Genomic DNA, 14,223 nt, shown 5'->3' on the forward strand with positions numbered 1-14,223 from the left:
GAGACAGACAGACAGAGAGAGGAGGGAGGGGAGACAGACAGACAGAGAGAGGAGGGAGGGGAGACAGACAGACAGACAGAGAGAGGAGGATGGGGAGACAGACAGAGAGAGGAGGGAGGGAGGGAGGGAGGGGAGACAGACAGACAGAGGAGGGAGGGAAGACAGAGGAGGGAGGGGAGACAGAGAGAGGAGGCAGGGGAGACAGAGAGGAGGGAGGGGAGACAGAGAGGAGGGAGGGGAGACAGAGAGACAGAGAGAGGAGGGGAGACAGAGAGACAGAGAGAGGAGGCAGGGGGGACAGAGAGAGGAGGCAGGGGAGACAGAGAGAGGAGGCAGGGGAGACAGAGAGAGGAGGCAGGGGAGACAGAGAGACAGAGAGAGGAGAGACAGAGAGAGGAGCGAGGGGAGACAGAGAGACAGAGAGAGGAGGGAGGGGAGACAGAGAGACAGAGAGAGGAGGGAGGGGAGACAGAGAGACAGAGAGAGGAGGGAGGGGAGACAGAGAGACAGAGAGAGGAGGGAGGGGAGACAGAGAAAGGAGGGAGGGGAGACAGAGAGACAGAGAGAGGAGGGAGGGGAGACAGAGAGACAGAGAGAGGAGGGAGGGGAGACAGAGAGACAGAGAGGAGGGAGGGGAGACAGAGAGACAGAGAGGAGGGAGGGGAGACAGAGAGAGGAGGGAGGGGAGACAAAGAGAGGAGGGAGGGGAGACAGAGAGAGAGACGGGGAGACAGAGAGACTGGGGGATGACTGACTGGGGGGGGTGTGACTGACTGGGGGGGGGGTGACTGACTGACTGGGGGGGGGTAAAAAGAACGCTAGATGGCGCTCTACTACACCCAAAAACAGTGATGTGAAAAATATATATCAATACAAAATTAATAAACAATATGTTTAAACAACAGTGAACAGTGAATGAAAAATAAAAAAATAAATAAGTTAATAGGCAAGAACAACTTATCACTCGACCCTGTAGAAAGACTGTTTCAAAAGTCTGGGAGATGCACTGTTGATGGAATTCCAGGGCTGTTGCAGTGTGTACCGGGCGAGGAGAGCTGAGACGCAGTAAAGACCCAGCTGTTCAAATGCTTTTACTTCTCTGAATGCCGTAAGCCTCCATTTGTGAGCTTTTGATTGATACATTTTGTATTTTTTATCTGCACTATGGTTGTTTTCTCTTCTCTCTGAGATTGCTGACCCATATACCACACCTCCAGACCGGGATATATTATAGTTCCAGACTGGCACCAATGCTCCTTTTTCTACTTTGTTTGTGAGTAGGAATTTGGAAGCTCTTTACTTAATTACTATCACGTTGTCTACAGTATTACACTTTTCTTCTTCACTGGGGGGGGGGTGACTGACTGGGGGGGGGGTGACTGACTGGCTGACTGGGGGTGTGACTGGGTGGGGAGGAGGTGACTGTGTTACTGGGTGGGGAGGGGGTGATTGATTGGGGGTACCTCTGGTGTCCTACGCGCGCGCGCGCGCACACACACACACAATCTGTCACACACACACACACACACTGTCTGTCACACACACACACACACACACACACACACACACACACACACACACACACACACACACACACACACACACACACTGTCTGTCACACACACACACACACACACACTGTCTGTCACACACACACACACACACACACACACACACACACACACACACACACACACACACACACACACACACACACACACACACTGTCTGTCACACACACTAACACTGTGTCACACACACTCACACTGTGTCACACACACTCACACTGTCTGTCACACACACTCACACTGTCTGTCACACACACTCACACTGTCTGTCACACACACTCACACTGTCTGTCACACACACTCACACTGTCTGTCACACACACTCACACTGTCTGTCACACACACTCACACTGTCTGTCACACACACTCACACTGTCTGTCACACACACTCACACTGTCTGTCACACACACTCACACTGTCTGTCACACACACTCACACTGTCTGTCACACACTCACACTGTCTGTCACACACACACACTGTCTGTCACACACACACACTGACACACACACACACACACACACACACACACGCACACACAGTCACACACACACTGTCACACACACACTGTCACACACACACTGTCACACACACACTGTCACACACTGTCTGTCACAAACACGCACACACACACACACACAACGTTGAGCAGAAGAAGCAGCAGCAGCACCCCCCCCCCCACACCTCAGGTAGCTCACATGAAAGTTTACAGAAGAAGCCGACAACACAGATAACACCCCCCCCCCCCTCTCAGCTCAAAGGCAGGAGGCAGCGAGGACTGCACGCACGCTCCTAGGAGGGAGGAGGAGAGCGGAGGGAAAAGCCAGGAGCAGCAGTCAGTGCGGCCGGCCAGCGGAACCCCTGGGACTCGAGGGGTGGGGGGCGGGTGGTAGAAAGGAAGAGAGGAAAGGCCGCGACCAGCACCATGCTCCCCTCCAGCCATGGGGGCCAGAAGGGAAGCGGGGCCTGGAGGGGGAAACCCCAGTTACCATCTCCCACCTCGCGGGTAGACACGGGAACCTGGAGGGAAGCAAGGAAGCAAGGAATGGGGGGGGGAGGGGAACACCCCCGCTACCATCACCCACCCCGCGGGCAGACACGGGTACAGGGAGGGAAAGCGGGGACCGGGAGATGCAATGGAGTACTGTACTAATCTCTTCAAGCAGCAGGAAGAGGATGTGCCTGCGTGGCCTTAGCCTGGATGGAAAAAAAAAATCTTGGCAGCCCGCCAAGTCCTGTCAGCCAATCAGGCTGCTGGATTAAAAAAACCTTTTTTTTTTTCAGCGCGAGCAGGGAAATATTTAAAAAAAAACATGTGCGCTGCTTGGGTGGCCATAAGGAGCTCACCACAAGGTCAAATCCACTCACCCCGGGCGTGCGGGGGAATAGGTTTGTCGAACACTGTACATACATATATACATATATACATATATACATACATATATATACATATACATATATATATATATATATATATATATACATATATACATATATACATACATACATACATACATACATATACACATATATATACACACACACACATACATATACATATATATATATATATATATATATATACATATACACAGTGTTCGACAATCCTATACATTTACACGCAAATATAGCTGTATGCTCATCTGCATGTCTTAGGCAGGTCTGCAACCCCGCCTTTCCCCATTATCACCCAGCATACAGCACTTCCACTGCAGCAAGGGATTCTGGGAAATGACATGCAAATGAGCACACAGTGTCACTTTTTGCCTCAATAACCATTTTTAACATGGTTCCCTATAGGCTTAAGCTTGCTGCATGGTCACAGCTTCGAGCACAGCCAGGGTTAAGGTGCATACCCAGAAAACTCACCATAACTTAACTCAGTATTATATATATATATATATATATATATATATATATATATATATATATATATATATATAAATATATATATATATATATATATATACATATAAATATATATACATATAAATATATATACATATAAATATATATACATATATATACACATATATACACACACATATATATATATACAGGCATACCCCGGTTTAAGGACACTCATTTTAAGTACACTCGCGAGTAAGTACATATCGCCCTATAGGCAAACGGCAGCTCGCGCATGCGCCTGTCAGCACGTCCTGAACAGCGGCTCCCTACCTGTACCGAAGCTGTGCGCAAGCGGGGAGACTATAGAACCTGTTACACAAGCCTTATTTACATCAGTTATGCACGTATATGATGATTGCAGTACAGTACATGCATCGATAAGTGGGAAAAGGTAGTGCTTCACTTTAAGTACATTTTCGCTTTACATACATGCTCCGGTCCCATTGCGTACGTTAATGCGGGGTATGTATGTATATATATATACACACACACATATACATATATATATACATATATATATATATATACATACACATACACACACACACATATACACACACGTAACCGCGCCAAGCGCCGCACGCTCAGCGCCAGCGGGGACTCAGGCTTAGAATCATTATAGCAAACCTGTTAACATGTCAGAGGACAAGGCACATTAAACAAAAACAAAAAAAATTCACTTTACAACAAGGTGACTAAAGCAATCTCTATAAGAACTCTTAGGGTGTTACGCAGTATTGTGCGTTAGGCTGCGTCCATACAGGGGTAGACTGCATGGACGGGTCCGCCCGCTGAGCGATCAGACTGCCTAAAGGCAGTGATCGCGTCTATATGGCGTGTGGACGCGGAAGTGAGAGGGGGCGCGCGATGCGCGAGAAATCAGTCAAAACTGATGATTTCTCGCGCAATAGGGCGGTCACGTGAACGGTTTGCCCAACGAGGGCGAACCAGCTCCGTGACGTCACTGGCCCGCCCCTAGACATGCCCCCGGACGGCGCGCGTACTAAGGCCAGGGAAAGCACCCACTTTCCCTCAGCCTCTGCACGGCTGCAGTGTCTATTGACGCAGCATTAGTGTCGGTCAAGGAGATACATTGAACCTTGCATTACCCACAGCACTCGTAACCCTTTTCAACTGTTACATGAAACATTGGTTTAGAAGCGAAGGGCTCCCAACAAAGCAACATGGATCATGCATGCTCAAAAATCTTGTAATTACAAACCTTACAACGTTTCACTTTACTATTGTAGGTTACACATACATAATAATGATGATACTGTAATGTTTCGGTCTCCAGAGAACACCACTGAAGACTTCTTTGCTCCCATTTTAGATGCATGAGAACACAGATTAAAAAATACTTAAAGATGTCTAGGGTTTATATGGCATATCTGAGATATGGGATTGAAATACTGCAGTACGGCAACAATGCGCAGATATGTCACAAAGTTGTATGCTAAAATTGTGTCTTCATTAGGGAAGATTAGTGCCGATTAGGTACTAATGCAAAGGCACACGCCAACTGGCTTGAATTAGTGTCCATGCATGGTGCCTGATCAGGATTAACACCTTATATAGCATAACCCCCGTCATTTATTTACAGAATGGCAGGTGGACAATTAACAGAGGCAGTGTAGACCCTGAAATGTGTGGTGTCTCACTCCTTTTACTAGGAGCAGCTGCTCCGTGTGTTTACATAACATGCTCGAAATTTACTAAACAGTGCTAAGCCAAAACGCATATTACAGCCTATTCAAATCAATGGGTTTCATAGGCTAATTAGTTATTATATACATATGGGTCATATTTACTAAACGGTACTGTGCCTTCGGGCAATGTACAGTTCATTCCTTTAATGTGCCTTATGGCTTAGCACTGCCAAGAAAACGTGGCATTACATGTTTTGGCCCAATACTTTTAAACTTCGAGTTCACGTGCAATCATCCCTTTTTCCTAACAGAAGTAAAAGAAGTCAGACACACAGTTTTCATAAGAAAGCAAAGCTTTATTTCACATCAAGGTAACACTCTTATATTTCATTAACATGAAAAAAAAAAATTAGAAAGTTAGAAATTGACAGCAGATAGGAACCTAGTCTGTTTATGTTCAATCTGTTTTTGAAACCTCACACTGTCTTAAATCTTTGCCTTTCTTTCATATTTAGAATAGCATTGTGTCTATCCCAAGCAGAATTCCTATACTGTACTAGCCTCCAATGTACAGCATGAGTCACTTTAATGTTTAATCACTTAAGGGAAACTAACACACTGCATCCACTGCCTAAATGTAAGCAGTGACAGAGCTAAACACATAGGTACATTGTTAAAAAGGCTTACATTTTTCTCCCAACGTATTTTTTTTAAATAACTGCTTAACATGCAAACACACACATACTAATACATCATCTTGCAAAACTGTTAAATTAATGTGCCAGCAATCAGATATGCAAGGAGGGGTTGCAGGGCCCGCATCATCTTCTGAAATGTATCGGGATATAATTAAATATGAATATAATTCTGTGTTTATCAGTCCCCCAGCAATTTATAGCCCTTCCAGTTCTGGACAGTGCAGTATATTGCAGGCACCTACAGTAATAAAGTGTATAGTTTAAAGCAGTAAGACACTTGAGTAGGGATACCATCAGACAATACCCTTAAATGCACAGTAGCCCAAGAAGGATCACATATGTAACCCAACGAATACCTGCCTTTGTGTTAATGTAGTGATAGCCTCACAGAATTTAGAAGTGCCAAAGGTACCTGATTTGTTAATATTGTAGCAGATCCTGCAAACACCACTTACACTCTTAATGACCGATGGTGGTTATTTGAACTTTTTTTTTGTGTAATGTTTTATTTAACTTCTACACATTCAACTATAACATTTTTTAAGGTGGGTGACAACACTGTTATAAACACACTGTATACAAAAAAAAGGTAGCCATCATTATGGACAGACAGTTGACAGCAGCAAACCACACTAACAATAGTAAATACAAATAATAATTTCATAAATAGTTTATAGGGTGTCTAAATATACTGTTTACATATGCCAATAATTAAGTAGGACTAGTTTGTTACAATTCATTTTTCAAAACAAGATTACAAAATAAGATTTGCTGTTCATACCATTCCAACATCTTTCCCTGTGGGAAATCTGTACCAAATTTGCCAATGTCACTTAAAAGCTCTTATGACACAGTTTAGGTCAAGTCCTAATTACTGATTACTCGACGGGCAGAGTGCAATGAAGCAAAGTCACGGGTGAGTTTCAGTCATTGTAACACTGGAGAAGGATTGGGGTTATGAAACAAGCTTGTGATAAAACTAAAGCAGAAGTAGAATATCCCCCACTGTCATCTTGCTCATATTATTAAAATGTTATAACTGTAAAAGTAAATGGATTGTAATATGGAGGGTCCTTAATAAAATTAACATTCAATGCTCACATTTGTCGCAAGTGGCTTTAAAGGCCATTTTGAAAATCCTCCTAATCATCCAAGAGAAAAAAATAAATAAAAATCACATACTGACCAATATCTTGTAGTTACTTTGGAGGCCAACACTGATACTTTGCCAATGTTATGTGAATTGTAACAGCAGGCTCTGAATTTCACTGTTTAAACAATTAGAAATGGACCCCCAATCAATCTTCAGTTATACCAAGTGAAAATCATTTTTTTTCAACCTAGCATACCCAGCTCTTCATGGCAAACGGCTATATCTCACAAAACATATATTTTACAGAGTACAGAAGATACATTAAGTTTACAGTGGAATGCCGATCCACCGGTCTTTATTAGATGTTGATGGTGTGCCTATGCTGTGTGTTCAAGGAGCTACAGTCCCTTACTGTATGTGCAAAATGTATTATCTACGACATCTTTAACCCTTTTTACTAGAGGGTTACATGAAGCATAAAAAGTGAAGGACTTCCAACAAAGCAGCCTTAATCATGTATGCTCAGAAACATTGTTACACATACACATTTGGAAACCTTGACATGCAATACAAATCCTCTCTCACACTAGTGTTCATAATAATGATAAATGCATTAAACTCAGAGTACACTACTGAAGACGACTTGGCTCACATTTTAGATGCATGCGAGAACCCTGATTAACAAATACTTAAACATGTCTAGTGTTTCTATGGCATATTTGAAATATGGGTGTTTATTTGAATGCCGCAACACAAGTAACATTGTGCAGATATGTCACAGGAAGCTATCGGCTAAAATTGTACCTTCCTTAGTCGATAGCTGCTGACCTGGTCTTCATTAGTGATGAATTATGCCTCTTGTGAAGGTGAAGGACAAAGGCAGACAGATTTATAAATATATACAGCCCAGCATGTCTATTGCAAACAAAAAACTAGTGAACAGTTTATATTGCAACAAATAAGACATAAAAAATAATAAGTGCTCACTACTGCACTCTGAAGATGAAAGTCTTAAGAAAATCTTTGTCAATAAGAACATGTTAGTCATCTTGTTGCTTTGCACCTCTCCAACACAATGCCCCATATAACAGCTGTGAGACTGGGCGTCCTACATGACTGAGCACTTACCACTGCAACAGGCTGAATTCAGGATTACAGCTCATGCTGTATGCGTAGCAATGTGTCTCTCCAGCAGGGTGCGGTGGGAGAAGTACTTGTTGCAGAAACAGCATTGAAAACGCTCAGGTCGATGTGTGCGCATGTGGACATTCAGAGAGCTCTTCTGGGTGAAGCGCTTGCAACAGATGGAGCACTGGAAAGCACGCACCCCTGTATGGGTAACCATATGTTTGAGCAAGTAATCCCGTAAGGAAAAGGACCGCCAACAGATGCTGCACTGGTGGGGTTTCTCACCTAAAGAGTGGGGGAAAGAGAAGGCAACATTGAGCATAATTGCACAATGCACTTCAACAATAACAAATAAAGCCTGGTAAGGATTTGAGTTAAGGATGGGAAGTTCAGGACTTTTCAAATCCGAAACCTCTCGAACCAGGGGTGGGTTATATGGATTTCCTGATCCCGAACTGTCCGAGACTGAAGTTTGTAACTAGGATCCAAATCCAGGACAGAAAAGACCCAAACACATTTCTGCCTCAAATTCGGGTCCTTGCCTTCCCCTGATGACTGTCTGATTTATTTATTTATTTTTAACCCAAAAACACAAATCGAATTTTGGCAAAATCAAACATGAAACTGTTTTAGAACAAAAACCGCATACAAAACAGAATATTTTTTTTTTTTTAGAAGAAAGACCAGTGAAAGTGCCCACATTTAATTTAAATCGGCAATCCCAGTCGAGGTGCTGTGGCATAACTACAGCCCAGGAACATTCCGGGGGCCCCAGCTCAGGGGTCCTGAAGGAAGTCATAAGTGACTCGTAAGCAGTGGCGGAGCGGAAATGGTTCAAATGAACCTGGATGCAGTTCAGGGGAGGAAAGGAGACCGGTGCGCTCTCTCTTACAGCCGACTGAGTTCCGAGAAATAAAGTGTAAGAGACAGAGCACCAGATCTGTCTCCTTTCCTCCCCTGAACTGCATCCGGATTCGTTTGAACCATTTCCGGGTCCCTGCCGTCACATCTGAATGCCGCTCCGTCCGGGGCTCCTTGTGGGGTGGTTACACCACTGCCCCAATGCGTTTAAAATGATGTGCATAACAGTGCAGACTTGTCCCCCAAGAATAACACCATGGCATTCTTTATATTTTTCATTTTGGCTCTTCTGTGGGTTCCATGGCAATCCCAAGCAAACATTTTTATCGATTCCAGTCACCATGTTTTTCAGGCTCTGTAACTCAAACACAAAAATTACAATGATACTGAAAATAGAATATTAATTTCTACTTTATGTATGGACATATGTAGGGCTTTTAATCTCCAAGGAAGCTCTTCAAAATTGTTCTTCATTTAAATGGTCCCTTTTTACTTTCCTCTATAATTACTGATTGTATCCCTCATTTTGTGAAACCTGCCTGCACATTTTTTCCCCCTGAGAAATAATCATTTGAAATCATTATCTCCAGAGATTTGGGAAGAAAAATGACCTGTACAGAAGCAAAATATATTGTATGTATGGAGATCTTTCATAGTGAAGGGATCAAGCCTAAACTAACTTTTATAAATTAGAATTATTGAGGGGACTGTTACATGACTACAAGCTTCCAGTTCCGGCTCCAAGATACCTAGAAAAGAGGGCCTGCAACTCTTTGTAGAAATATGTATACTTGACCAAGATTAGAAAACGCTGAAAGCATTGATGTCACATGCATTTAATGGAAAGAAGTCACTGCAAGTCTTTCATTTAGGGGTCGAAATATCTGTCTGGAATGAAGGAGTTTACCCTCTGTACGACAGCAAAACTATATTTAGCTGAGCAGGATGTTTATTTCATTCTGGAAAATGCTCGCCAACAACTAACCAAAAAGGTTCATTTCTTTTTATACCATCCCTGACCTTGTTTAGTCGTGTCCATAAGTCATACATTTTAATGTTTACATTTTAAGATGAAGATTTATTACTGGGAAGCAAAAAAGATGGCAAAAAACGTGGGTGTGTTTATATGCACAATATATTTGCAAAATAAACTTATTACCCTTCTTAATTAAGTAAACAGTCCATTGTTCCACACTAGCAAAAGCTGACTGCACCACTATAAATATCTATTACAGAACAGTAGCCTATCTCCCTGAAATAAACTGCTCAGAAACCAAATGAAGCACAGTAATAATAACCCAGACATACATGCTATATATGGTAGTCATGCTGTTCTCACTATTTCAGAGTTATAAATGGCAATCTTTACCATCTTCTAAATGGGAAGCACTAAATGTAACTGGATACTGATCTCAGTAAAGGCCCTACAAACTTAGGCCTAGATTCCATATACTGTAGTTATAAGTGTGACGTGAATAGTGCATCACCATTAACTGTGCGTTGTTATATATACAGTATGCATTACTATGCTCATAATATTAAATGGGGAGGGTGTTACAGTATTGGTGGTGGCTTTAATGCAAGATTTCCTAACATTACTGCTGCGAGTCTGCAACAACAGAGTGATTGAAAACAATAGTTCTTCATTATACCATCATAAATGACAAATATATATCTACATTACCAGGCTATTGTCAATGTTTATAAGAGAGAGGACGGTGACCTTTTCGCCTACCATTTTAGATCCTAGGAGAGAACCCAAACATTTACATATGGATACTTACAAGATAAAAGGAGGAAGAAAGTATTGTAAATGGGGAAAGTGTCAATTTTTGAAAACTTGCTCCCAAGAAAGTTCCCATGTGGTCTGACTCTTACCTGAATGGATGAACATGTGTTTGGTGTAGTTCTTCCTAGAGCTGAATGTCTTCTGACAATGGCTGCACACATAGGATGGCTCTTGTTTAAGTGAAGGTCCAGGGCGCTGAGTCGGATCATTTTGCAAAGATCCAGGAACCATATTTGAACTCATTTGTACAACATTAGTGGTGCCTTCTTGTTGAACACTGAAGAATCCTTGAGTCACACCAGACTGCGCTTGGTTAGGATGCGTCAGGTGAAACTGGAAGATGCTTGAGGTGTTTGTAGCAACTGCTGTTGATGCGGATGCCTTAACTTCTCGGGGGATGACAGATGCCACAAAGGGAAGGCCCCTGGATTCAACAACTCGAGAGTTGAAAGGGGGGCTCGATTTGAAATCTGAGCTTGCGACTGCTGCCAGATTTCTTAAACTTGAACCCTCCAAGCTGCAATCTGAACGGAATTTCTCCCCATTTTCCAATGAGCCCTCCCTAGCTCCTTCAGAGAGGTTTTCCTCATTCTGCCATGAAGGTATAAATGTTTCAGAAAAAACATCCTGGTTTGTAAAGAAATCCGGTCCCTCTGCAGAAAATTCAATCTGGCCAGAGGCATCTTTTCTCCCTCCTCCGGCATTACGAACTTTGTCTTCTGGACTTCTAATTTTTTCACTTTCACTGCAACTGGGAAAAACTCCACCACATTCACTGTATACAGCCATTTTCTCCTCGTCATCTCCATCTCTTCCAGTGTGGTCTTCATCCTCCTCTTCATCTTTTATTATCACCGGTACAGAGTCAGACAGCTGGAGGCGGACTGGTTGACGCTGTTTACGGCTGTGGCAGCTTTGCGGGGCTTCTGTATGTGGCAAATAAGAGGTTGCTAAACCTTCGCTCTCCGATACCTGCTCTCCCTCTGATACAGTTATCTCCCTTACTTCAGACAGCTGTCTCTGTTGCGATGAAAGCATGTCTCTTAATTTGTACCGTACTTCTGAAGCACATAGGATCTTGGGTGCTTCACTGACTGTTCCCAATGGAGAGATCTCCATCTCACTGGTTCTTGAAGCTGACGGCACAGAACAACCAGAGTCTCTTAGACCTGTTGGTAAACCTTCTTCATTTTTGGTAGACTGATCTTGGATTTTGTTGTTGGAAGATCTGCCTTGTGGCCCACAAGACATAGCACTAGCTATAGACACTGGTTTGTTGGATCTGCTCTGGGAGATGATTTGCGTGCACTCATCGATTACTGTTTTAATCTGAAGGATGCTTGCTGCTGTCAAAATTTGTAGTGCTTCAGACTGGGCAACAACCAATGACCCACTGTACATGAATTCTACCAACTGCTGTACCACTTGTGTGGGTACCACCGGTGGAACCTCAATCTCAGAGTAACCCAAGAGCAGCTTGTCATGGAAAAAGGGACTTCCAGCTGCCAAGACACAGCGATGGGCTCGTAAAGTTGCATCATGAATGTGCACAGTGACATCACAGAAATGGCCACCCAAGCGCTGAGCATTAAGGGTCTCTAGTAGAGACTTACTAAAGTTCTGTAGATGGATGTAATGCACAGCCTCAGCCATTAGTCTTCAGTTATGTGGCTTCCTACGCAGAAAGCGAAACGAGACGGTTAATTCAAAGAAAAATGTCCCCAAAACAGACACTTCAGGTGAAAGAAATACAATTCTACGTAATTTGTGTAATTGTAAGCTACCAACTACAGGCAGGAGTGCCAATAGCACAATATATCAAATAACAAGTTCAATGCTATAGCCTTAAATGTATTCCCCATCTACACCACACAACAAGAAGCTACCAGAAGGGAATTTGAGGTGAATTTGGTTGATACAGATGATTCTACATGTATCACTTCAAGCCTACTGAGCAATTGTAAAAGAGATGGGAAGCAGATTAAAATGCCTGTCATATTGCATATGAAATGCAAGTTTACACATCACATTATCTATCAAGGGAACAAAGAACTGAACGCCCAGCAAGTTAACCATCCCAGCAGAAAGACAATAATATTATAATCACCTCCAGAATAAATGCTATTCAGCACAATGGAAATTATATACAGTGCAAAGCACAAGCGGACTCATCGCTTGCCTGTTGACACCCAGAGCACATCGTCATTACTATATCCTTGAATAACCCAGCGCAGACTCCTCTCCACCCCACAAAATACAGGGCTCGCTGTCCAGCCATTACAGATATGTATCGCTCTGATATACGGGTGCGCACACACAGCATTCGCAAGGCCGAGACATATTATTATGTGTGTAAACACCTAGTGAACACACTCTGCAACACCCCACCCCTCTCTTATTAGCTCTAATTTACACTCACGGAGTTTAACCGGTGCGCGCTCGCGCGCGTTCTCGGCTCGCGTTCCCGTCCTGTACCCCTACTACCTCTGTATTCCGCGCGTTCCCGTCAACCGGCTCCGGATTCCGTTACCGAATTGTTAGTCCCACAGCCGGGATCTCCTTCGAACCGCTTGGTCTCCGCTTAACCACTTCCGGTCGCTCTGCCTCCTAGCGGAGTCTATCCCCAAGTGCAGCGGCGTCAACGCGCCGCCGGGTGTCGTCTTCTGTTTGCAAACACACACACCAAAGCGCAAGAGTGACCAACGTGCGCGCGCACGTCGCATCGCATTCTGTTTGGAGAGACAGCGGCGCGTAGTGGAGAAAGCAAAGCGTATTGCGCATGCGCGGGTTGGTTAATTTATCTTATATACAAGTGTAAATGTTGCTTCTGTGTTCATGTAATGAGTATAAAGCATAGGAAATGTAATGAGTATAAAGCATAGGAAATGTAATGAGTATAAAGCATAGGAAGTGTTGACATAAGATTTGAGTATTATTTGTGGGAGATTTTGTTTAACAAATTCAGACATGTCAAAGCACTGCTTTTTCCATGAGTTTCTCTGCAGTCAGTCTCACTCATATTTATAGACTGAAGGCCTCGGCCAGGTAGGGAACGGGCGTGCTAGCGCTCGTGCTCTGCGCCTCCTCGGCCGGGCGATTCGTGGCTGGCTAGGTGCGCGCGTCTGGGGCCGTGCCCACGACGTCACGGAGCTGGTTCGCCCTCATTGGCGAACCGTTCACGTGATGCGCTTGCGAGCAGCAAATTCAAATTTGCTTGCTCGGCAAGAAGCTAAGCGCCTAGCAAGCGCACCTGCCCGTTCACGCTGGCCACACACATTGTCGCAATGTGTCACATCGTGGCGAGCGTGAGCGCGCCTGCTCAGTGCCACCCTAGACGAAGCATTACATGTGGACTCACTAATTTAAAAAAAATAAGTTATTTTCGATTAAATCTGCAATCACCCTGAAATGTATTTTTTTTAACCTCACTTGAACCTGCTCATCCCTCCGAGATAATCTGTGGTCCCCCGGCCCGCAGGCAGACACCGAGATATTTGTACTTCGTGACAATTTTGATACAAAAAACC

The 14,223-nt window shown here is 43.8% G+C and overlaps 1 protein-coding gene across 2 annotated transcripts; it reads right to left on the minus strand.

Moving 5' to 3' along the window:
• Positions 1 to 5,536: 5,536 nt before the first annotated feature.
• ZBTB45 (zinc finger and BTB domain containing 45) lies at positions 5,537 to 13,388 on the minus strand. 2 transcript variants are annotated; one of them, XM_075605173.1, is made up of 3 exons: positions 13,181 to 13,388; positions 10,786 to 12,371; positions 5,537 to 8,331 (listed from the first exon to the last, which is right to left on the minus strand). In XM_075605173.1, the coding sequence occupies exons 2-3, from the start codon at positions 12,347 to 12,349 to the stop codon at positions 8,078 to 8,080; spliced, it is 1,818 nt and encodes a 605-aa protein (XP_075461288.1). In that variant the 5' UTR covers positions 12,350 to 12,371; positions 13,181 to 13,388; the 3' UTR covers positions 5,537 to 8,077. The 2 variants fall into 2 exon arrangements, with proteins under 2 accessions (XP_075461288.1, XP_075461287.1); XM_075605172.1 differs by having other exon boundaries at positions 13,116 to 13,387.
• Between the last annotated feature and the right edge of the window lie 835 nt (positions 13,389 to 14,223).

This window comes from Ascaphus truei, chromosome 6, assembly GCF_040206685.1.
Source record: "Ascaphus truei isolate aAscTru1 chromosome 6, aAscTru1.hap1, whole genome shotgun sequence".
NCBI classification, from domain to species: Eukaryota; Metazoa; Chordata; class Amphibia; order Anura; family Ascaphidae; genus Ascaphus; species Ascaphus truei.

What these genes read in the sequence shown, in the direction of transcription:
- ZBTB45 (XM_075605173.1), bottom strand. Translation starts at nt 12,349, where the DNA reads ATGGCTGAGGCTGTGCATTACATCCATCTACAGAACTTTAGTAAGTCT. An exon ending in ACACATGTTCATCCATTCAG is followed by an intron (nt 8,332 to 10,785) that starts GTAAGAGTCAGA and finishes CCCACTCTTTAG; the next exon opens with GTGAGAAACCCCACCAGTGC.